The sequence below is a fragment of the Hyaena hyaena genome, unplaced genomic scaffold, assembly GCF_003009895.1.
Source record: "Hyaena hyaena isolate Hyena2069 unplaced genomic scaffold, ASM300989v1 scaffold_321, whole genome shotgun sequence".
Taxonomy (NCBI): Eukaryota; Metazoa; Chordata; class Mammalia; order Carnivora; family Hyaenidae; genus Hyaena; species Hyaena hyaena.
In genome coordinates, this window is record NW_024080953.1 from 1,841,358 (window position 1) to 1,867,292 (window position 25,935).

Consider the following 25,935-nt stretch of genomic DNA (forward strand, 5'->3'; position numbering starts at 1 on the left):
AAATTTTGGCTTTATCTCTGTAAATTTTGTTTCACTGATTTCTTTTCTTACCTAAAATATCTGCCTTACTACTTACTTTGGGTTTACTTTTTCTTTTTGTATCTTTCCTATGTGGAAACTTAATTGGTTTAAACCTCTTTTCTAATAGGAGTATATATATCTTTCTAACTACTGCTTCAGCTGCATCCTTCAAATTTCAGAGTGCTATTTTTTCAGTCTAAATTACCTTTGATCTAAAGGTTATTTAGAAATGTATTGTTAATCTCCAGATGTTTGGGGATTTCTTTTTTTTTTTGCTCCTGATTTCCAATTTAATTATTTCTGTGGCTAAGGAACATATTTCAGAAGATTTCAATTCTTTGAAATTTTTTGAGATTTGTTTTATGGAACAGGATATGGCCTGTTTCAGCAAATGCTCTATGTACACTTGAAAATATATACCTTGCAGCAGTTTGGTGTAGTGTTCTGATTAGCATTACATCAAGGCTGTGAATAGTGTTCAAATCATCTAAACCTTAAATGAGTTATTGTTTGATCAACTACTGAGAAGAAGGTGCTACCTTTAGCATGTAATATCACAAGATCTCTCCCCTTTTTCCCACCCTAAATCAAGTCTTTCTCTGGCTGATGGGCTGGAAGACTGCCATTCATGCTGACTGAACTGGGTGGGAGTTGCTGTTCTTGCCAGAATCTTCGGCAGGTTTTAAATTTGTTGACCATCTCTGACAGATTTCTAGTGCCCTAAAATAGGTGTTTTTGACAATTTTGTCTAGTCATATCTATTATCTCTCCATCCATCCATCTATCATTATCATTAGTAGAGGATATTAGTGGAGGAGAGTTGACCTCTTCTATCATAATTAGAAGCTGACTTAATGTTTATATTTTAATATAATGTCTTTAACCTTTATTAAAAATACCGAGAACATTTCTGAATTTCCGCTAAAATCTCTGTTGGAGGTTTCTTAAGTTGTTAAATGTTTTCTGTCTAGAGTAAGTGGGATAAACTCCCTTGAGGATGTAGTATAGAAGGCCCCTGCACCCTTTATGACTTACTTGGTTCTGTCTATGGCCAAAGCACCCTGACTGACTGTGCCTGATCTCATCTGATCTCGGAAGCTAAGCAGGGTCAGGCTTGGTTAGTACTTGGATAGGAGACTTACTTGGTTCCTTCATAACATTCACCAGTTGAATCACAAAAAGTTAAACCTTTGTTTGCTAGAAATGAATATTATAAATTAGAATTTTGTTTTTGCAAACTGATTTATTTCATACCATAAAATACCAAGACATCACATCATAAAGTATTTGCTTTTACAAACATTAAGTATGTAGAATTTCATTCAGTAAATACTTAGAGATTACCATGTGCCAGAGACTGTGTCAGGTACCAGGAATAAAACAAATGTACTCGGGAGGCACTGCTCCTGCCCTCCCCTCAAAGCTAATAGGCCAGTTGTTATAGAGATGATTATCTATAATCAAGTGTGATATCTGCTACCACAGAGGAAGTACAAGTGTTATGGTTGTGCCCAATATCTGTGTTTCCTCCTACAATTTTTCCCATTTTTAGAATTTTTGAGGCTTTAGAAATAAAATATCACGAAAACTAGACTAAAGACCTGTCTCTCATGGTAAGTTTCTGAATGGTAAATACTTGGGGAGGGACAGTTTCCTTGGGAAAGGTTTCTCCTATCCTAAATCTTGAAAGTACATTAGATCACTTGGGTAGCTTAAAAAACAAAACAAAACAAACAAACAAAAAAACCCGTGCCTGGCTCCACTTCTAAAGATTCTATCTTAATTGGCCTGGAGAGGTCTAAGAACCAATGGTTTGGTTTTTTTTTTTTTTGTTTGTTTGTTTTTAATTTTTATTTATTTCTAGGAGACAGAGAGAGACAGCGTGAGCAGGGGAGGGTCAGAGAGAGAGGGAGTCACAGACTCTGAAACAGGCTCCAGGCTCTGAGCTGGCAGTCAGCACAGAGCCAGACGCGGGGCTCGAACCCACGAACCGCGAGATCATGACGTAAGCGAAAGTCGGACGCTTAACCGACTAAGCCACCCAGGCGCCCCTAAGAACCAATGTTTTAAAGTACTCAATGATTTTAGCATGCAGCCACGGTTGAGAACTACTGTAGCCTTTGTTTCCAGTTCCCTCAATATTTGACACCTATAATAAAAGAAGCCTCCTCCTTCTTCAAAATGACACATGAGAAAATTTTCTCTTGAAGTAGAGCATCTAGGAAACACCAAATAAAGCTCCTTCATTTGATTATTACTGAAAATTATTTTAAATTATTGGAAGTTTATAGAAAATAAATATCTTTTCTCATAAATCACACAATGACAAATCAGTAAGATATGCACATCCTGGGAGAAGGACAGACTATTGGAATTCTTTATGACAATTTGTACAGCTTCTTTTTAAAAAGATCATACTCTGTAAAAAACAAATGCAAATGTTTATGATTATATCATCTTTTAAGAAACAATCATTAACAGACCAATATATCCAAAATATTACTGTGATGCAATTACACAGAGCTTTGGTTCAGAAGTTAGACATCCCCAAACATATCCCAGCTCTGCTAGTTATGAGTCCCATGATCCAAATATATCTTAACTCACAGGGTCTCCATTTCCAAATTACAGCACTTACAAAGTTTACGTTAATAGAGTTATAATTGAAAACTTAATGTGTACACTGTAAAAAAATTCAGACTACAAAAGGATATTATCAGAAGGAAAGTATATCTATTTCCCCCCAGTTCCCATGCCTACCAACAAATACTTAACAATTTCTTATTGATCTTTCCAGAAATATTTTGTGTATATTGTAGGCATCATCCATATATATATTCATATATATGAACATATATATGTACATATGCATATGTATACATATTTCTAGCTTTTAATTATGGAATATGATACATACAGGAAAATAAAACCAATGCACAACTTAGTGAACTCATGTTAAATACTCATCTGTGTAACTACCATACAGGTCAAGAAACCCTATAATCTCCTACTGATTGATTCCTTCACAATCACAACCCTCTCCCTACTCTTGCTTTTCTTTATATTTTTGCATCCTAAGTATGCATTTTTAAATGCCATAGTTTAGTGCTAATTTTGAAATTTACATAAAAGGACTCATACTGTAGATTTATTTTTTGGATTTGGCTTCTTTCAATGCTTATTCTATTTGTGAGATTCATCCATGTTGTATTTAGTCTGCTTCATTCATTTTAACTGCTGCATAGTAGGAATTGACAAATTTTTTTTCTGCAAAGGGCCTGATAATCAATATTTTAGGCTTTGTAGGCCAATAAAATCAAGGATATTATGTCAGTGCTCAACAAAGGAAAACAAATTTTCACAAATCTCTTACTGATAAAAATTCAAAAGACAGGAGTAATAATTGACTATAGTTTTTTTAACAAAATAATTATTTAATTTGAGAGAGAGAGAGACTGTGTGTGCACATGTTCAAACAGGAGGGGCAGACAGATGGGGGGGAAAGAATCCCAAGCAGGCTTTGCATCGTCAGCACAAAGCCTGATGCAGGGCTAGATCTCAGCAACTGTGAGATTGTGACCTGAGCCAAAATCAAGAGCCAAATGTTAAACTGACTGAGACACCCAGGCACCCAATGTAGTTTTTTTTTTTTTTTTTTTTTTTAAATAAAATACAGGTCTACTAATGAAAAAAAAACGGAAGTCTCATTTAGGGGATAACATTTTGCTTAATTGAGATTCAGGTCATCAAAACTGATTACATATCACCATTAGCAGATAAACATTTGCATAGAAACCCTCCCTGCAACCATCTCAGTTTTGAAAATGTCACACAGATAGGTGCTGTCAATACTGATATCAATCCATGAGCATATGCTTTTATTGTGCATATTTATTGCTTGGAAGGCATTTACAGAACTCAATTAGATTCTTGTCTTGATATTTCCCTCTAAGCATGTCATTACAATGCATATTATTATCACTTCCAGTTGAAAGTTAGGTAGACATTCCTCCATTGCACAGATAGAGAGACTATGAAATAGGAAGATTTCCTTTGCACTTGTTTCAAGGTCCAAAAAAATGCTCCTAGAAATGTATATAAGTATATAACTCAGAAATCCATAAATGGATTAAATGTCCAAAGGCACTTGCATTACCTAGGAGGAAGATAAAAGTGTTATTTAACATTATCTTTGATAACTCAGAAATTTAAATTCAAAACACATTCACTGCAAATATGTTAGGAATTAAAATCTTGCTTCTTGCTTTAACTTAAAAAAAATTTTATTTTAATTTATTTTTGAGAGAGACAGAGTGTGAACAGGGGAGGGGAGGAGAGAGAGGGAGACACACAATCCGAAGTAGGCTCCAGGCTCTGAGCTGTTAGCACAGAGCCTGACACAGGGTCTGAACTCATGAACTGCTAGATCATGACCTGAGCTGAAGTTGGATGCTCAACCAACTGAGCCACCCAGATACCCCACTTGTTTTAACTTCTGATAGCACAGGAAGTATATAAAGCACTTGCCATTACTTTGTGATTCAATGTTAGCTGTCATTGAAGTGACTTTACCATAGTGTAAGTTCTGCATATAAACTCTGTTTTGCATTATAATTTTAGTTTTGACTCATTAAAAAATACTACCAAGTCTACAGCAAAAGCTAATTTCCAAGGCCATTCAGGATTCTATGATGGTGGATAAGGGCGGTTTTCTTAGAAAAATCTCAATCCGATCTCAAAAACTCACACTGAAATTTAACATTGCTAAGCCATCGAGTATCAGTGAAGTAGGGCAAATCAAGATCTGCAGCTATTTCTGACAAAAAAAATTTCATGTTACAATTAATTAACAATGGCTAAATCCATGAGACTGAGTGAGGATCACCACTGAAACAGCTGGTTAAATAACACATGATAGATTCAAACATGTTTTCACCAGTAAAAGGTTTATCCACCAAAAACCTAATGCTGATGTTCTGAGGAGAAAATTGGCTTTACATTTGATGTTCCTCTCAACTGCAATCCATTATGGTAGCCTATACTGATTTTAAGAATCTTTCTGGTTTCTGTTTCTCCTAGTAAATTAAGACCCTGCTGCCTTTGACAAGCCAGAGCCCCAGCTTATGCCCAAACTTGGCTAATGCCCCAAGGCAAGAAAATGGCCAGTTATCTCAGATCACTTAAGACTTTTCTCTCCACTTTCAGTTCATCTAGTCCCTTCAATTTCCACAGCTCTCCAGTGTCTTTAAAAATATGATTTTTACAACATATACATTATTTTCACTAATTGTTGCAGCTACCTACTACATCCTACCTAGAATCAGAAGATATGTCTATTTTGTTTTATTAAATTCTGTTATTATATTATTTCTTTCCTTTTGCTTTTTTGCGTCTACTTTACTGTTTTTTTTCTAATTTCATGAAAAGGATGCTTAGTCTTTATTTTCATCTTTTCAGACAAATGCCTTACAAATTTCTAAGTGCCACATTAACTGTGTTCTGGAAGTTTGATACATACATTTTTGTCATTTTTTAAAATATTTTCTAGTTCTGTTATGACACTTTGATGAACAGATTTATATCTGTATTTAATTTTCAAATATTAGAATTATCTTGTCATTGATTTCTGGTTTCATTGCATTTTTATCAAAGAATATACTTTGTATGATTTCAACTCTTTGAAAGGGTTGACACTTGCTTTATGACAGTATACAGTCAGGTATTGTAAATGTGTGTGTTCTTGAAAATAATATGCATTCTGTAATTGTTAGATGTAATATTCTATGAATGTGCATTAGGTCAAATTTCTTAATTACATATTTCAAATATTCCATTTTTTACTTTTTTTTCCTTTATTTGCTCCATCAGTTCCTAAGAGAGATTAAAGTTTCCTAGCATTACTTTGGATTTGTCTGTTTCTCCTTGCAGTTCTATTACATTTTCTTTAGGGGCGCCTGGGTGGCTTAGTTAAGCATCTGACTTCAGCTCAGGTCATGATCTCACAGTTCGTGGGTTCAAGCACCAAGTTGGGCTCTGTGCTGACAGCTCAGAGCCTGGAGCCTGCTTTGGATTCTGTGTCTCCCTCTCTCTCTGTCCCTCCCCCACTCACTCTCTGTCTTAGTCTCTCAAAAAAAATGAATAAACATTAAAAAAATAGAAATAAAAATAAAATACATTTTCTTTACATAGGTTGAGGCCATGTTATTAGATTCGTATTTGTGACTCATATCTTCCTAATGAATTAAATTCATCTTTATGAAGTGTCCCTCATTTTGTCTAGTAGAGCTTTATTCCTTAAAGTCTTCTTTGCCTGATATTAATATAGTTGTATCACCTTTACTGTGGATGATGTTTTCATGGTATCTTTTTCTCTCCTTTTAATTTGTAAGCATACTGTATTTTTATATATGCCTCTTACAAACAGCACTTATTTTTTATTAAGTATGACAAATTTTGACTTTGAGCATTTAGTTACATTTAACATAAATTCACGATGAATCAATGATAAACACCTACCATTTTATTCAGTGCTTTCTACTAGTTTTATTTCTTTCCTTTTGCTCTCCTTTCTATCTTCCTTTTCTATTAGAGGGGGGTTAATTCAATTTTCTTCTATTAGTTTAAATGTCCTACATCTTTTTACTTATTATCCTTTAGGATTTACCTTAGAGATTACAGAATGTTTCCTTGAGTTATCAAAGATAATGTTAAATACCACTTTTATCTTCCTCCTAGATAATGCAAGTGCCCTAGGACAATATAATCCATTTATGGATTTCTGACTTATGTGCTACTTATGTTGTATAACTGTATTGCTGCTATTTTTTATTGTTGTTTTACACAGTCAGTGAATATTTATCTACCTGTTCATTTACCTCCAACTTTCCAACTTGGATAAGTTTTCTTCTTTTTGAAAAACATCCTTGTATTTTTCTTGTGGTAATTTCTTGTGGTGAAGATCTTCCAGTGACAAATTTTGTTTCATTTATCTGAAAATATCTTTCACTGTCATTCTTGAAAGATGTATTTGCAAGGTATAGAATCCTATTTAATTAAACTATTTCAGCATTTTGACAATATCATTCCATTATTTTCTACCTTTGTTTCTGATGAGAAGTCAACCATCAGCTTAATTATTCCTCTTCTGAAGGTCATTCAGCCTCTTCTTCTAAAAACCTTTAAGATAGTTTTTCTTTTGTTTCCAGCAGTCATATTGAAATATATCTAGGTATAGATTTTTAATTTTTTCTGTTTGGGGCTAAGAACGCTTCTTACATATTGAGTCTTTCATTGGTTTTAGAAAATTCACATTTCAGGGGTGTCTGGGAGGCTAAGTTGGTTAAGCATCTGACTTCAGCTCAGGTCATGATCTCATGGTTTGTGAGTTCAAGCCCCATATCAAGCTCTCTGCTGTCACTGTGGAGCCTGCTTTGGAACCTCTGTCCCCCCCTCTCTCTGCACCTCATCTGATCACTGTCTCTCTATCAAAAATAAACACTTTTTTAATAAAAGAAAATTCACATTTCCTAAGATTTCTCCACATATTTCTTCTATTAGCAGTCAAATATCTAAAATCAGTGGTCCATGTCTACTATCTTTTTGTCTCTTCCTAAGGATTAAGTTATTCTACACCAGTCCCTGCATCTCCTCTGTAGTTTTCATCTTTCTGTTCCTGTATTCTTTCTTAGGTAAGTTCTTCTCCTCTACCTTCTAATTTACTCGTTTTTACTTCAGCTGTGTTTATCCTGCTCTTAAATCCATGCATTGAGTTTCTCATGTTGACTACTATATTTTAGATTCTAGAATTTTTATTTTCTTCAAATCTGCTTTATCATTTTTATCATTTTCAGTTCTCTTGAAAATTTCAATATTGATTTTCATCTCTTTAAACAGAAATATCTTAGTTCAGGCTGCCATAACAAAATACCATAGAATGGGTAGCTTAAACAACAGAAATTTATTTTTTCACAGTTCTGGAGTCTAGGAGTCTAAGATGAAGATGTCAGCAAGGTCAGTTTCTGGGGTGAACTCTGTTCTTGGTTTGTAGATTGCTGCCTTCTTGCCATGTCCCAACATGGCAGAGGAAAAAAAAAAACAAGCTCTCTGGTGTCTCTTTTTTTAAGAGCATCGTTCCCATCATGGGGGTCTCATGATCTCATCTAATCATAATTATCTCCCACAGTCCTCATCTCTACCTGTCATCATATTAGAGGTTAGAGCTTCAAGATCTGAATTTTGGAAGGACACAAATCCATAACACTCCACCACAGTCCTGCCCTCCCCCAAATCACGTCCTTCTCACATGCAAAATACATTAATTCCAACCCAATTGCCCCCAAAGTCTTAACTCATTAGAGCACCAAGTCTTATCTAAATTTTCTCTAAATCAGGTATGGGTGAGAATCAAGGTATGATTCATCTTAAGGCAAAACTGTCTCCAGCTGTAAACAAGATAAATCATGTACTTCTAAAATAAAATGGCAGAACAAACATAGAATATTTATTCTCATTCTAAAAGGGAGAAATCAGAAAGAAGAAAGGAGTAATGAATGAGTCCCAAATAAGTGCAAAGCCTAGCTAGACAAATTCTATCAGATTCTTAAGCTTGAAATTAATCCTCTCTGCCTCAATGTCCAACCTTCCAGGTCCACTGGGATGTAGCATTACTCCCATGGATCAGGAGGATGGCTCCAATCCTTTGGTTCTGCTATGTTCCATCCTCATGACTTTTGGTAAGGGTCCTGTCACTGCACCTCTGCCTGGGTAGGGTCCCATAGGTGGTCTTACCCTTAAGGTTCTGCATTAAGGCCATCTGACCTTTTGAAACTGAGGCAGTGGCCCTGATAATCTCTCAATTTGATGCTTTTGCACCATAGTAGCTCTGTTGGTGCAACCTGTCAGAGCCAAGAGGTCTGATAGCCTTCTTTCATTTCATCCTGTCTCCATTGCCTTCAGTTCAAACTGGCAGTATTCCTACTCTTATAATCCTATAGGCTCCTTATCAAATAGCTATTTAGTCACACCCTTAGTGTTCTTTTCAGAATACACTTTCTCATTTTTTTTTTATGTTTTATTTATTTCTAGGAGAGAGAGAGAGAGAGACAGCGTGAGCAGGGGAGGGTCAGAGAGAGAGGGAGACACAGACTCTGAAACAGGCTCCAGTCTCCGAGCCGGCAGTCAGCACAGAGCCCGACTCGGGGCTCGAACCCACGAACCGCGAGATCATGAAGTAAGTGAAAGTTGGACGCTTAACCGACGAAGCCACCCAGGAGCCCCAACTTTCTCATTTTTTTGAAATATGGATAGGCTGAGAATTTTCCAAATGTTCAAGTTCCTATTTCTTTTTGCTTAACAATTCCTTCTTGATTTACTCTCTCTCCCTTCAATATTTTACTATCAGCAGTCAGGAGGAACCAAGTCAGTCCTTCAATAATTTGCTTAGAAGTCTTCTCAGCCAACTAACCGATTTCATAGCTCACAAGTTCTACCTTCCACAAAACTCTACGACAAAGTTCAGCCAAATTATTTCCCACTTTATAAATAATTGCCTTCCATCTAGTTTCCAGTAACACATTCCCCATCTCTGACACCTTACCAGAACTGCCCTTAATATCCATGATTTCTAGCATATACCTCACAACTCTCCTGCCTCTAGCCATTCTCTAGTTCCAAAGCTGCTTCCACATGTTTAAATATTTGTTATAGCAGCTTTCCACTCCTGGTACCAAAATCTGTCTTAGATTAGGAAGCCATAACAACATAGACTGGGTGGCTAAAACAATAGAAATGTATTTGCTCATAATTCTGGAGGCTAGAAGTCCATAGCAGTAAGCCCAGTTATTTTTAAATCTAATAATTCCAATATTTTAGATCCATTTAGGTTTGTTTCTATTACCTGTAATTTCTGCTACTGCTTGTTCTCATGTACCTGGATATCCTTGATCATGTTCTGGAAATTGTATATAAAAAACTGTTTTTCAGAGGAGGACTAGGATGATGTCAGCTTTCTACAAAGAGAATTTAAGTTTTGTTTCTGACAAGTTTTCTGACGCAACAGGAATCAATGATCTCTTTAATTCAATTTCTGCAACTGAGATTTTTTTTTTTTAGATCATTCAGATGAATGAAAGCTAAACTGTAGTCTTTGTGAGGGACAGTTATTTCCAACTAACCCTTACTACTGGCACACAGTCTTTTAGAGTCCCAACCCATTGGAAGTGGCTTACCAGGGCCTCCAACTTGACTCCAGTTTTTGTCCCCTTAGTTTTACAAAGCTTGGTGAAAGCATCACTCAGCTTTTCAACCAGATTTTCTAGAATTTGCATATTCCTCCAGGAAAAAAAAAGTGGTTCTAAATGCCAGAACCAACTCTCTTAATTTGTCTTCTCCTAGATATTCGCCTAGAAATTCCTCACTATTAGCTCTCTACTGTTTTCAAGCTGATTAAAAATATTTTTAAATCAATGATCCATGTTTACATCCCTTAGCATTATTAAATAATCTCACATCTGTCCTTCCCTCCTTCCCACAGAGAAGGGAGAAAGAGTAATACATACTATGAGGGCAACTAAACATCATGTTCCAAACATTTTTTTTAAGTTTATTTATTTTTGAGAGAGAGAGGGAGACACTGAGCACAAAGAGAGGAGGGGCAGAAAGAGAGGAGATAGAGGCTAATCTATCTCCCAGCCTAATGCAGGGCTCGAAATCACAAACTGTGAGATCATGACCTGTGCTGAAATCAAGAGTCTGACACTTAACCGACTGAGCCACCCATGTACCCCTTTCTTCTAAACATTTAATAAAGCAGTAAAGAGATACTTTATACTCAGAAGTAAATGCACACCTAGTCAATTTAAACTATGTACATTATTAACCTTATTAAATTTACATATAAGAAAAATGACCAAATATTAAGGGTGATTTCATCACAATAAGATAGGCAAAATGCTATGGTCCTTGAATTTATATTATATACATGTATGGATAACATTCCATGTAAATACATGGTTTATATCTTCAGTGATTTCAGAGGTTATTTTTATTAATTAAAAACAAAAGTTCTGCTATAATTTACAGCCATAGCTAGATATTTAAGAGTCCTTTATCTGTTCTCTCTCTGCTTTCCTTCTTAACTGCCCCCTCATCTCAACATTCCTTCCATGATCCTCTTCACGTCCCAATAGATTCCACTGCAGATGTTCTGTTGGTCACATAAGTGCAGGCAAACCTCTAGTGAAGGGGAATTATTATATAAGATTATACATTTAGTGGCAGAGCTGGCCAACACTCAAACCTTCTGAATGCCAGGCTCAAATTTGCCCCTAAGCCTTGTGCCTTCCCTATCCTGACAGCATGCCAAGCCAAAATAGCAGATGATGTGCTTCCATTAGAGGAGGGTTGAGGGAGAAGGTACAGCCAGAGCCAAAGGGTTCACTTCCTCTCTTATGAGAATTCTCATGAGAAATTGACTTTTTAACTCTGCTCTCCTAATAATTTGATAAGGTAGTCTCAACTATGTTACTAAGCAACACTGCTTGACCCCTGATTGATAACTAACATCTAATTGGAAGGAATTATAAATGAACTATTGATACCTAATAGGAAACCACAGGTTTGAGCATTCCTGAGTGTGCTGACTTCTCTGACTATATGAATCCATTAGGAGGACCCTGGAAACGATGCCTATGGAATCATTACAAGATATACTGGCCTCTGAGGCATGTAAACCAGGGAAGGTCCTGCACCTACATAATGTGAATTTCTTTTCCTTGCACCTGAGCTTTGTAAGCAGGGGACTAAAGAAAACAGCTTGTGTTCTTGTATGTGGATATGGCAAGACCTTCCATAGGGAGAGAAACACCTGATGCTGCCCTGCTTGAAGCCATGGTTCCTGTGTTACATCTTTCTGAGTAGATTGATACTCAAATCATATCAAACCTGGTCTGTTTGCCTTGTGAGCAGGAATGTTTAGTTGAGCCTAAGACCAACTCCTAGTGGGCTAGAATTGGGCAGGCTATGCCTAATGCTATGCTTACAACTAGCATGGCAAGATAGGGATAGCTTGTCTACTCTTTTTAACACAGACACATTTTACAGCTTATTTGTGATGGAGTACCATCATGTATCATAAGGATCCATAAAAAATAATCTGGAATCCTGTTTTCTGGTCACAAGAGTCCAATTGCTATAATATCAACTCTTTTCTCTAATAATTTCAATAGAAGATTCCATAACCTAGATGCAGTGTGCCAATTTAAAGGGGAGTGTTTCACTTTCTTAAACAGTGGACAGTCTTTCCACATTACAGTTTTTAGAGTATGGCAGAGAGCTGAATGATGCTGCCTCTCCTCCTCTCTGCTTCCTTTCAGGTGAAAAATCAAACTCACCTTAGTTGCTTTTCTCATTTTGAGTTTCTTCCTCTAGTAACTTGTCAGTGTCTGAAACCTCATCTTTCTGTTGCTCAACAAAATTCTTTTGGAGCATGGCTTCCGTGTGTCTGTGGATGATCTGATGGGCTGCAAGGATATGCTTCCGCTGTGCGTTCCTCACTGTACCAAAGTGACAAAAATTGTTACTCTGAAAGTCTGAACAAAATCATTCCCAGAGATTTTCAAGAAGGTAGTGACAGAAATGATAACTTTGTAAACCACATATTCCCTTGCTTAAGGCTGATTGGATTAAATGAAAATTAACTGCTGTTTTAAAAGTATACCTTCTATAGGTAACTTGACCCAAAATTTATCTTTTTGAAGTTTATTTATTTTGAGAGAGAGAGCAGGGGAAGAGAGAGAATAAGAAAGCACAGCATGAGCAGGGGAAGGGCAGAGAGAGAATCCCATGCAGGCTCCGCAGTGATAGCATACGGAGCCTGACGCAGGGCTTAATCTGGTGAATGGCAAGATCATGACATGGGCTGAAATCAAGAATCAGATGCTTAACCAACTGAGCTACCCTGGTGCCCCAAAATGTATTACTGCTGCTCCTCTTTTCCCACTCCAGCTCAGTCCAGCCATACTCCTCCCACCACGCTTGCCTCTATTCCCCTCCTCCTCAGCTTCCCTTATCTGCCATATCTGCGCTCCAAATCCTACCCTTTCTGCAAAGCCCAACTCAGGTCCCAGCTCCTCCAGAAGTTTCCTCTGACTGTGTCAGTCCACATTTACCATTGCCACACTTGAGTTTATACAAACCATGCAGCACTGAAGCACTTGATGTGAGTTCCATTTTGTTTTTTTAACTAGATTGTAAATGACTTAGAGTTACAGAACTTGTCTCAACTTCTGTGTTCCTAATATGGAGGACACTTGTTGACTGATGATGAGTTTCTAAGCCCATAGCTATATAAGGCGGTCTCAGTCCATACTTTAAGAATATTTATTATTAAGGATTAGTACATTAAGCATCCCATTTCACTTGGATGCCAGGCATTGATTTAAACCACCACACAACCCTAAAAGAGAGTATTATTAATGTCCCCATTTTCAGATGAGGAAGCTGAGACACAGAGATTAGGTAATTTGCCCCAAATTACACAGCTAGTAAAGGACAGTAAGAAGTACTGTGGATTCTGTGCTATGCAGGTATCAACAAGTTTATATAGGATAAATCACACAGCAATTTACCCTTCACAGTACTATGGTTGAAAGAATGGGGACTTTGGAGTTACACAGACCATTGTTCAAATCTGTAAGTCCTATGTCTCTAAGCACTAATTTCTATAACTGAAAAATGAGAATACACTTACAGCTACTGTAAGAAATTGAGACGTGGCATTTATTTATATATTTATTTAAAACATTTATTTTGAGAGAGCAAGTGAGAGAGTGAGCGACAGCGTGCAAGCAGGGGAAGGGCACAAAGAGAGGGAAACTGAGAATCCCAAGCCCCAGTGTGAGGCTCAATCCCATGAACTGTGAGATCATGACCTGAACAGCAATCAAGAGTCAGATACTTAACTGAGCCACCCAGGTGCCCCAAGATAAGGTACTTTTTAAATGCTTAGTATAGTGTCTAGAACTTAGCATGCACTTAAAAATTGGTGTTTAGTCTCTGGGAAACAATATAGAGGTTCCTCAAAAAATTAAAAGTAGAACTATCCCACAACCCAGGAATTGCACTACTAGGTATTTATCCAAAGGATACAAAAATGTTGATTTGAAGAGGCACAAGCACCCCAATGTTTATAGCAGCACTATTGACAGTAGCCAAATTATGGGAAGAGCCCAAATGTCCATTGACTGATGAATGGATAAAGATGTGGTATATATATTCAATGGAATATTACTCAGCAATAAAAAAGAATGAAATCTTACCATTTGAATTAAGAGTATATTATGCTAAGTGAAATAGGTCAGAGAAAGACAAATATCACATGATTTCACTATGTGGAATTTAAGATACAAAACAGATAAACATAAGAGAAGAGAAGCAAAAATAATATAAACACAGAGTGGGAGACAAGCCATTAGAGACTCCTAAACACAGATAACAAACTGAGGGTTCCTGGTGGGGTGCTGGGTGGGGAGAGAGGGGGCTGAAAGGGTGAGGTGAATTAAGGAAGACCCTGGTTAAGATGAGCACTGGGTGTTATATGTAAGTGATAAATCACTAAATTATATTCCTGAAAAAATATATTTTGATTAAAAATAGAAATAAAATAATTGGTATTTATTGTTATTTTACATCTATATACAGGTCTCTTCAAGGTCTTTTTGATCTATCACATCTTAGAAAAATGAAGTATCACAAAATAGTCTGTATATATTATCTTAATTTAGGGTAAAGAGAATATATAATACATATGGTTCTCTTATTTGAAAAGAGAAACAGAAGTATGCTCCCTTACACATGGCTTTCTCCATTTGGTAGACATACAAAGGGAAGAGGCTAAGGACATACCCAGCTTACCCACAGATTCCTTCAGCTCCAGTACCCCTCCAGCTTCTTCCCTCAGAGCCTGGAGAAGCTAGGGGAGAGAGTCACAAACTAGTAGCTATTAAACTCACTATTTCCTTGCCTTTTTCAATCCCCTCAGGTAAAACTGAACTGAAGCAGGCTGACCTCACTCTGGACCTCAAAAAATTAAAAAGGTGTTGCATATTTTCTTAAAGCTCTGAAAACACATGATCCCTTCTATCAGGTGACACAGAAATATTATTTTATCTGAAAATTAAATATTGTTAGAATCAGCATTATCCTACACGGTTGACAGGAATATGAATTAGAACAATCTTCTTGTGGGGGCAATTTGGTAGTATCTAGCAAAACTAAATTGCATATACCCTATTTCCAGTGCTGTGCTGCTAGGAATTTACTGTCAGAACCATGACCAGGATATATGTAAAATCTATTGACAGCAACACTGCTAGTATAGGAAAACACACTGAAAGAAAGTAAATGTTTATCACTAGAGGGCACCGGTTTAAAATTACAGTACAGTTATGTAATGGGAAAATAGGATATTTCCTTGTTCTCTTCAAGTGCATTAGAACTCCACCATTCCTTTATCTCTATTAGGTGATATGAAATGGTATACCTAAACCTGTCCAGAATTTCCCTGCACAACATGGAAACCTTTGGAGCTGTTACTTCACTATTTTTTTCCATTTGATTATTTTTTGATTGTGAACATTTCAGGCTTATAAAGATCATTCTTTCTCTTTTAAAATTCCAGTATAATTAATATAGTATTATATTAGTTTCAGAGGTACAATATAGTAATTCAACAATTCTATACATTACTCAGTGTTCATCACGTTGTGTACTCTTAATCCACTTCACCTACTTCACCCATTCACTCCTGACTGGTAACCTCCAGTTCTCTATATTTAGGAGTCCACTTATGTACTTTTTTCCTTTGTTCATTTGTTCTGTTCTTGTTATATAACATGAGTGAAATCATATGGTTTTGGTCTTTCTTTGACTGACATATTTCACTTTGCATTATCCCCTCTAGATCAATCTGTGTTGTTGCAAATGGCAAAATTTCATTCTTTTTTATGGCTAGGTAATATGCCATGGTGGATATAAACCAGATCTTCTTTATCCATTCATCTATCAATGGATACTTAGGCTTGCTTCCATAATTTGGTTATTGTAAATAAGGCTGCAATAAACACAGGGGTGCATATATCTTTTCAAATTAGTGTTTTCATATCCTTTGGGTAAATACCCACTAGCAGAATTACTGGATCGTATAGTAATTCTATTTTTTATTTTTTTGAGGAACCTCCATGCTGTCTGTACAGTGGCTACACCAGTTTGCATTCCCATCAACAGTGCACGAGGGTTCCTTTTTCTGCACATCCTTGCAAACACTTGTTTTTGCCTTCTATTTTAGCCATCCTGACTGGTAGGAGGGAATATCTCACCACGGTTTTAATTGCATTTCCCTGATGATTAGTAACGTGAGCATTGTTTCATGTGTCTATTGGCCACCTTTATGTCTTCTTTGGAGAAATGTCTGTTCATGTCTTCTGCCTATTTTTAAACTGGATTGTTTTCTGGTGTTGAGTTGTAAAAGTTCTTTAGATGTTTTGGATACTAACCCTTTATCAGATATGTTAGTTGCAAATATCTTCTATTCAATTGGTTGGCTTTTAATTTTGCTGAATGTTTCATTTGTGGTGCAAGAGATTTTTATTTTGATGCAGTCCTCGTAGTTTATTTTTCCTTTTATTTTCCTTGCTTCAGGAGAGATATTTAGAAAAATGTTGCCAAGGCCGATGTCAGAGAAATTGCTGCCTGTGCTCTCTTCTAGAATTTGTATGGGTTTAGGTCTCACATTTGGGTTCCTAATACATTCTGAATGTATTTTTGTATGTAAGAAAGTAGTCCAGTTCTATTCTTTTGCATGTAGCTATCCAGTTTTCCCAACACCATTTGTTGAAGAGACTGTCTTCCCCCCCTGTACATTCTTACCTCCTTCATAAAAAATTAGTTGACCATATAATCATGGGTTTATTTCTGGGCTCTCTATTCTGTTCCATTGATCTATGAGTCTGTTTTTTTGTGCCAGTACCTTACTGTTTTGATTACTACACCTTTGTAGTGTTCTTGAAACCTGGGATTGTGATACCTCCAGTTTTTCCCTTTCAAGACTGTCTTGGCCATTCAGGGTCTTTTGTGGTTCTATACAAATTTTAGGATTACTTGTTTCAGTTCTGTGAAAAATGCTGTTGGTATTTTGATATGTAGATCGCTTTGTGGAGTGTGAATATTTAACAATATTTGTTCTCCCAACCTATGAACATGGAATGTTTTTCCATTTCTTTGTGTCTTCTTCAATTTCTTTCATCAATGTCTTAAAATGTTCAGGGTATAGGTGTGTCACCTCCTTAGTTAAGTTTATTGCTAGGTTTTTAATTCTTTTTGGTGCAATTATAAATAGGATTGCTTTCTTAATTTCTCTTTCTGCTACTTCATTTTTAATAAATATAAAAATGCCAATGATTTCTGCACATTGAATTTGTATCCTGCAACCCTACCAAATTCATTCATCAGATCTAGTGAGTTTTTGTGGAGTCTTTAGGTTTTCCTCTATGTATTATCATGTCACCTGCAAACAGTGAAAATTTTAGTTCTTACTAATTTGGATGCCTTTTATTTCTTTTTGTTGTCTGCTGAGGCTACAACTTCTGGTACTATGTTAAATAAAACTGGTGAAAGTGGACATTCTTGTCTTATTCCTGATTTTAGGAGGAAAGCTCTCAGTTTTGCATAACTAAGTATAATGTCAGTTGTGAGGTTTTTTATATATAGCCTTTATTATGTTGAGGTATGTTTCCTCTAAACCTACTTTGTTGAGGGTTTTTATCATGAATGGATGCTGTACTTAATCAAATGCTTTTTCTGCATCTATTGAAATGATCATATTGTTTTTATACTTGTTGATGTGATGTGTCACATTGATTCGCAAATACTGAAACATCACCAGGAAGAAATCCCACTTGATCACAGTGAATGCTTTTCTTTTTCTTTTTTTTAATGTATTGTTGGTTTTGGTTTGCTAATATTTTATTGAGGATTTTTGCATCTATGTTCATCAGAGATATTGGCCTGTAGTTCTCTTGCAGTGTCTTTATCTGGTTTTGGTATCAGGGTATATCTGGCTTCATAGAATATATGTGAAAGCTTTCCCTCCTCTTCTATTTTTTGAAATAGTTTGAGGAAAAATAACTCTTCTTTAAATATTTGCTAGAATTCACCTGTGAAGCCATCTGGTCCTAAACTTTTGTTTGTTGTGGGTTTGTTTGCTTTTATTACTGATTCAAACTACCATACTGGTAATTAGTCTGTTCAAATTTGATATTTCTTCCTGATCTAGTTTGGGAGGGTTATATATTTCTTGGAATTTATCCATTTCTTCTATGTTGTCCAGTTTGTTGCCATATAATTTTTCATAATTTTATCATAGCCCTTAGTATTTCTGTGGTTTCAGTTGTTATTTCTATTTTCTGATTTTATGTGAGTCGCCCCCCCACCTTTTTTTTTTTTGAGAGAGAGAGAGTGAGAGTGAGGGAGTAGGGAAGTAAAGAGAGAGGGGGAGAGAGTAAATCTTAGGCAGGCTCCATGTACAGGGTGGAGCTTAACTTGGGGCTAGATCTCATAACCCTGAGATCATAAACTGAGCCAAAATCAATGAGTTGGATGCTTAACCAACTAAGCCACCCACATGCACTATTCTCTCTCTTTTTGTTGGTGAGTCTGACTAAAGGTTTATCAATTTTTAAAAATATTTTCAAAGAACCGGCTCCTGGTTTCCTTGATTTCTTCTATTGTTTTTAGTTTCTACTTATTTCTTCTCTAATCTTTATTATTTCTTTCCTTCTACTGTTTTTGGGTTTTGTTTGTTATTTTTCTAGCTCCTTTACGTGTTAAGTTAGGTTGAGATTTTTCCTACTTCTTAAGGTATGCCTGTGTTGTGATAATCTTCCTTCTTAGAACAGTATTTGCTGCAACCGAAAGATTTTGGGCCACTGTGTTTTCATTTCCATTTGTCTCTATGTATGTTTTAATTTCTTGTTCGATCCATTCATTGTTCAGTAGCATGTTATTTAACCTCTATCGAGGTGTGTCCTTTCCAAATTTTTTCTTGTGATTGATCTCTAGTTTCATGGCATTGTAGTTGGAATAGATGCATAATATGACTTCAAACTTTTTGAATTTAATTTTTAAAATTATTTTGTGGCTTAACATGTAATCTATTCTGGAGAATGTACTATGTGCACTTGAATGTGTTCCACTGTTTTAAGATGGAAAGTTCTGAGTATCTCTTAGATCTGTTTGGCTCAATGTATCATTCAAAGCCACTATTTCCTTACTGATTTTGTTTTGATGATCTATCCATTGATGTAAGTGGGGAGTTAAAGTACCCTACTATTATTGTATTACTATTGATTACTTCCTTTATGTATGTTAATAGGTTCTTTATGTATTTGAGTGTTCCCATGCTGGGTGCAGAACTATTTACAATTGTTATAACTTCTTGTTGGACTATTCCCTTTATCATTATGTAGTGTCCTTCTTTATATCTAGTTATAGTCTTTGTTTTAAATTTCTTTATTTATTTTTGAGAGACAGAGAGAGCGCGAGAGCAAGCACAAGCGTGGGAGAAGCAGAGAGAGAGGGAGACAGAATCCCAAGCAGGTTCCAGATTCCAGGCTCTGAGCTGTCAGCACAGAGCCCAGTGTGGGGCTTGAATCCATGAACTGTGAGATCATGACCTGAAGCAAAGTTGGATTCTTAACTGACTGAACCACCCACGTGCCTCTGGTCTTTGTTTTAACGTCTATTTTGTCTGATAGAAATATTACTAATTTGGCTTTCTTTTTACTTCAGCATTTGCATGATGTTTTTTCATATTTTCACTTTCCATCTGCATATATCTTTAGATCTGAAATGAGTTTCTTGTAGACATCATGTAAACGGGCTTTTTAAAAGCTATTTATTTATGTAATCTCTACCCAATGTGGGGCTCAATCTTGTTTCTTTATCCATTCCATCACCCTATCTTTTGATTGGAACATTTAGTCCATTTACATTCAAAGTAATTATTGTAAGTATGTACTTATGTCCATTTGCTACTTGCTTACAGTTCTTCTCTGTTCCTTTTCTTTTTACACTCTTCTCTCATGGTTTGCTGGTTTTCTTTAGTGATGTACTTGGATTCCTTCCTCTTTACTATTTTTTGCATATCTATGACTGGTTTTTTTTTTATATAGTTTATTTATTTTTGAGACAGAGACAGTGCATGAGTGGGGGAGGGCCAGAGAGAGAGAGGGAGACACAGAATCCGAAACAGGCTCCAGACTCTGAGCTGTCAGCACAGAGCCCAACGCGGGGCTCAAACCCACGAACTGTGAGATCTGACCCGAGCCAAAGTCGGATGCTCAACCGACTGAGCCACCCAGGCATCCTTCTATTACTAGTTTTTGATTTGTTGTTGCCATTAGGTTGGTATGTAACATCTATGCATATAGCACTCTACATCAAATTGATGGTTGCTTAAGTTTGAATCTATTCTAAAAGCACTAAATTTTTACTCCTCTTCTCCCTACATTTTAGGTGGAGAAGCACCACCTATATTTGTGGTGTCCTGCTTTATGCCCTTTTATGAATCCTTTAAATGATTTTTATAGATATACTTAATTTTACTGCTTTTGTGCTTACTACTTTTCTTATTCTTGCTTATGGTATTTCCTTTCCATTCAAAGAGCAGGCTTTAACATTTCTTGTAAGGCTGGTTTAGTGGTGATGAATTCCTTTAACTTTTATTTGTCCAGGAAAATCTCTCTCCTATTGTGAATGAAAGCCTTGACGGATAGAGTATTCTTGGTTGCAGGTTTCTTTCATTCAGCACTTTGCTTATATCATGTTTTCCTTCTGGCCCTTCTGCTGAAAAGACAACTCATATCCCTCTTTGGTTTCCCTTATATATAACTATTTTCTTTTGCAGATTTATCACTACTTTTTGCCATTTTAATTACTATGTGCCTTGGTGTTGACCTTCTTGGGTTGATTTTAGGGGGGAGCTCTCTGTGCCTCCCAGATCTGGATTTTTGTTTCCTTCCCCAGATTCAGTAAGCTTTGAGCTATTATTTCTTCAAATAACATTTTCTCCCCTACTTCTCTCCATCTTCTCCTTCTTGGATCTCTATAATGTGAATGTTACTATACTTGATGGTGTGACTGAGTTCCCTTGACCTATTTTCATTTTTTATTACTCTTTTTTCTCTACCCTGTTCAGTTTGATTGCTTTTTATTATTCTGTCTTCCAGGCCAATGATCCATTCTTCTGCTTCCTCTAGTCTACAATTTTTTCCCTCTAGTATACTTTTTCAGTTATTGAGTTCTTCATCTCTGGCTGTTTTTTTTTTATATTTTCTCTCTTTGTTGAGGTATTTTCTCCACTCCAGTGTGTATCTTTATGACCATTAATTTATTTTTGACAAGGAGTAGAATTTATTGGTGGGCCTGAATAAGGAGGGGCCAGTGCTGAGGTTCTCATGAGTGCTAAGACCACCACTGTTCCAGGGGCCACAATTTGGGATGTATTTGATGCTATGGCCATCTGAGATGTCTTGAAGGTCCCTTGGACCACCCATACTATCAACAGGCTATGTAATCATACACTGCCAAGGAGGCTACTCTTTGCAGCCATTGTACACTAGGCCCCATGGGAAAAAAGCGCAGTATGACCATTACTTTTTAATTGTCTATCAGACATATTGGTTTTCTCCCTTTCCTTTAGCTCACTTGCTGTGATTTTGTTCTGTTCTTTGATTTGGGGTATATTCCTCTGTCTCCTCATTTTGTCTAACTCTCTGTTTCTCTGTGTTAGGAAAGTCAGCTGTATCTCCTGCTCTTGAAAGTAGTGGCCTTATGGAGAAGAGGTCCTGTAGTGCCCTGCAGTGCAATGTTCCATGTTCACCAGAACCTGGTGCTTCAGGGTGTCTCCTATGTGTGTTGCATGTGCCCTACTTTTGTGGCTGAGTCATATTTGCCTCCAGTCCAGTTGTCTGCAAAGATTTTCTGCCTATTGTGGGCAGAGTTTGGTCCCTGTGTTATAATTTGGCTAGTTGGGTGTCACTTTGGGCTTGATTTGGGTCAGCCCAGATGTCTGCAGGGGCTGCAGGGTGCTCTCTCCAGGTTGACCCTGGAAGGCTTTTGTTGGGTGGGCAAGGCCTGCAGTCAGACCACATCTGCTCACTGCTGGGTCCAAAATTGAATTGGTGTGTGTGTAATTATCTTTTCTCTCTGGAGTAGGTAGTCAGTTTGGAGTGGAGTTAACCTATTGGGGCTGTTTGTACAATGCCAGGTTTGTGGCACTGCTCTGGATGAACACCTACTGAGTGGAGCAGTTTGGAGAAGGTGGATGCATGGGGAAACACAGGGTGGAGCATGTTGTTAGCAAGCTAAGTGGAGAGTCTGTATGCTGTGCTGGTCCATAATTATAGGTGTCCATTTGTCTAACGTGGGATTGAGGGAGGGAAATAGCACATGTCAGCGCTTTGATTTTTGGAGAAATCTCCTAAAGATCTTTGCCCCCAGCACATGTTCTGAGATTAGTAAATAAATCTTCCCATTCACTCAAACTGCTGCTTCCAAGCTGTATCTCAATGGGGCTGTTTGTTATGCTGGCTCTTTAAGGGTGGGGACTATTTCCTATTGTTCTGGCTCTCCTTGAGCTAAATCATTGATTTTTAAAGTTCCAGGTATTGACCCCTACTGATTGTAAAACTTGTAAAGTTAAGCCCCTCTCATTTTCCAAAGGCAAATGTTATGGGGACTCATCTTCCCAGTGTAGGTCCTCTTTCCCTGGGGCACCTGGTGTGGGGTCTGCTCCTCTCCTTTCTCCATATTTGTGGTGTCATGAAGAGTCTCATGGGCCAGTTTAGTTCTTGACCATGTCTCCACCCTTTCTACTATTTTTGATGTGGATATATATTTAGCTGGGGAGAGTCTGTTCTGCCAGTCTTCAGGTCATTTTCTGAGTTATTTACACTGATGTGGGGGTTATCTAGGTGTATCTGTGAGACAAGGTGAGCTTAGGATCCTCCTACTTGGCCATCTTCCCAGGAAGTTATTTCACTTATATACATGTCTGGTTGCACTCCTCTCTCTGGTAACCAGGCACCAATAGTCTAAAAGCTCCAGAGGAGTATTCTCATTTTAACACAATTTTTTTTCTCTGCCTCTATTGACTAAAACCATCAATCTTCAAAACATGCCACTTCTGACAAATAGTAAGTGAAGGTATTTATACTTAGATACAGTCCTGGAAGAAAAGAAAAGACATCTGTAGCACAGGCAGAACAGCAGAGTAGCTTTAGGATCTTCAAGTATCCCAGTTTTCCAATACCTACCTTGCATGTGTCCCACCTCCAAAAGGATACTACAGTTGGAAAATCCTGCATATTGTCAACATTTGCTTTATTTTTAAATTTATTTTGGGGCGCCTGCGTGGCTCAGTTGGTTGAGCGTCCAATTTCGGCTCAGGTCATGATCTCATGGATCGTGGGTTCGAGCCCCATGTCAGGCTCTGTGCTGACAGCTAGCTCAGAGCCTGGAGCCTGTTTCAAATTCTGTGTCTCTCTGACCCTTCCCTGCTCACACTCTCTTTCTCTCAGAAATAAATAAAACATTAAACATTATTTATTATTTTTTTTTTTGAGAGTGCATGCATTCAAGTGGGGGGAGAGGCAGAGGGAGAGAGAGAATCTTAAGCAGGCTCCACACTCCATGTGGGGCTCTCACCATCATGAGATTATGACCTGAGCTGAAATCAAGAGTCAGCCGCTTGACTGAGCCACGCAGGCACCCCAAATTTTGCTATATGTTTAAAAAAAATAAAATCACAAAATACACCTCTTTTGGGAACTTGGGAAGTTCCTCTTAAAGGAAGGTTTGGCTTTTGATAGTCTGTCACTCTAACGAGAACTGCACCCCATCTATATATAGTAGAGATGGTTGTCTTCTGGAATCAGATAGCATGAAGAAAAGTTGACAAGCTCTAAAATAAGAAAACTCAGTAATATTTCTGCTCATTTTAAATCTCAGGGATATTGAAAATAGTTTATATTTTTTTAAAATCACAAGGTGAAGCATTTACATTGGCTTACCTTTTTCTTTCCATTTTTTTAAAATGTTTATTTTATTGATTTTTGAGAGAGAGAGAACAAGCAGGGAGGGGCAGGGATAGAGGGAAAGAGAGAATCCCAAACAGGCTCCATACTATCAGGTCAGAGCAGAGCAAGATATAGGGCTTAATCTCACAAACTGTAAGATCATGACCTGAGCCAATATCCAGAGTTGGATGCTTAACCAACTGAGCCACCTGGTCACCCTTGGCTTACCTTTTTCTTTGACAAAGTCCTTTTGGACCTCTGGAATCAGGAAACTATAAACCAACTCAGCAACAATCTCCTCTGACTGAAGCTGAGTTCGACTATAAAATTAAAAAAAAAAATTATTTCTTTTGTTGCCTTACGTAAGCTGCTGATTTTATACTTAGTTTTTTCTTGCTTGTGTAAGAAACTCCACTGTTTAAATCCCACCACTGCCTTTTCTTTGATTAAGTACTCTGAACTCTTAAGACTCCTAAGGGTTTGACTTCGTCCTTCATTTAGCCTGCCTGCGAGGAAAGGAATGTTAGAGAGAGAACTTATATAAGAAGCCAAAAACTTTGGGGTGAAGTAATACTGCACATACTTATTCACATTGCTCTCATGCTCTGTGATAAGTAAGTAATATGGAAGCAATCCAGACTATAGAGAAAAACTAAAAATTGTATTTCTAGTGCTCTTGCTATACAAAGGTACAGGCATATTGACTTCTGAAGAGTTATGTAGCTAAAACAATGGACACTGAAACAAAAGTTATATACTTGTTTCTCCTTGCCTGTAAAATCATAAGCTCTTGAAAAATATATATGAGCAAATAGGTAGTCCATTCTGCCACCTGTTCTCTCAGTACAAACCGGCTCTCCATTTCATAAGCAATGTCATTGATTTCCACAGCCATCTTCTCAATTTCTGCCCTGGCTTGTTCCTCTGCAGTATTCTCTTCGGTATTCAGTATTATGTCTTCCAGATAAGAAGTTACTGTACTTTGGTGAACTTTAACCACCTGCAGAAACCAAAAGTAAGCCCATTACTGAGAACAGGAATAGTACTGTAAATAAGATTCAAAAACTGCACAAACATTGGTTGACTTTTTTTTTTAAGCACATCTATTTTGTTCGTTAAGTCAACAGTCCCCTCATTGATCTTTTTTTTTTTTTTTTTAAACTGTCTGGTCAGTCTCTTTCTAGTCCACCTACCTGCCCATTCTTGGCAGCCCCCATCCATCTAGCCCATTTTAGAATGATGGGTCTTACTCAGGGTGGGCAGTACAAACTGCAGAAAGATCATTGGCTCCAATCAATTACCTTGTTTTGGATCCTGGCCTTGTTCTTACCAGCAGTGTGACTTAATCAAACTGCCTGACTATGGCAGAGACTGAGAGGATTTCCCAATGTCCTTTTCTCTCCTTTGTCTTACACAACAGAGCCCCTGAGCCAAGAAGTATCTAGAATAAAGACTATATTTTCTAGTTCCCATAGTTCTGGTTGAGGCAGTACATGAAGGATTTTTAAAGGGAATTTGTTTTCTTTTTTCATTTCTCATTTCATGGGGATGTAATGCTGGAGAACCAGAAATCATCTTAAACTACCATGAAGGCCATGCCTTAAGGAAGAAAAGCAGAAATCTACAAGGATCCTGTGGCTCTGATGAATTTTTGAACTATCATACGTTGGACTGCTGCTGCTTTAAGCTTTCCTGAAATTGGGAAATAGAACAAACATTTAGAAAAGTGCATAGTGACAGATGTACAGTGTAATGAATTACAGTAAATCCAGTACCCATGTAG

The 25,935-nt window shown here is 37.1% G+C and overlaps 1 protein-coding gene and 1 non-coding gene across 4 annotated transcripts in view; both read right to left on the reverse strand.

Annotated features, from left to right (window-relative positions):
- Positions 1–2,071: 2,071 nt before the first annotated feature.
- Positions 2,072–25,935, reverse strand: part of CFAP91 (cilia and flagella associated protein 91) — a 103,281-nt gene continuing 79,417 nt past the window's right edge. The window contains exons 15-19 of one of the 3 annotated variants that reach the window (XR_005531179.1): positions 25,004–25,152; positions 24,381–24,472; positions 12,411–12,572; positions 9,917–9,970; positions 4,146–4,177 (exon numbers count right to left, since the gene is read on the reverse strand). Coding sequence is in view for 2 of the 3 variants with exons in the window: in XM_039248887.1 (XP_039104818.1) it covers positions 12,412–12,572; positions 24,381–24,472; positions 25,004–25,152 (402 nt within the window). In the remaining variant the exon portion in view is untranslated. Of the gene's footprint in view, positions 2,441–3,882; positions 4,178–9,916; positions 9,971–12,410; positions 12,573–24,380; positions 24,473–25,003; positions 25,153–25,935 lie in introns of those variants that run through there. The other 2 variants (XM_039248887.1, XM_039248886.1) reach the window with 2 other exon arrangements.
- Positions 21,599–21,736, reverse strand: LOC120242927. The gene has a single exon (XR_005531183.1). It is a non-coding gene; the product is annotated as a small nucleolar RNA SNORA70 (small nucleolar RNA).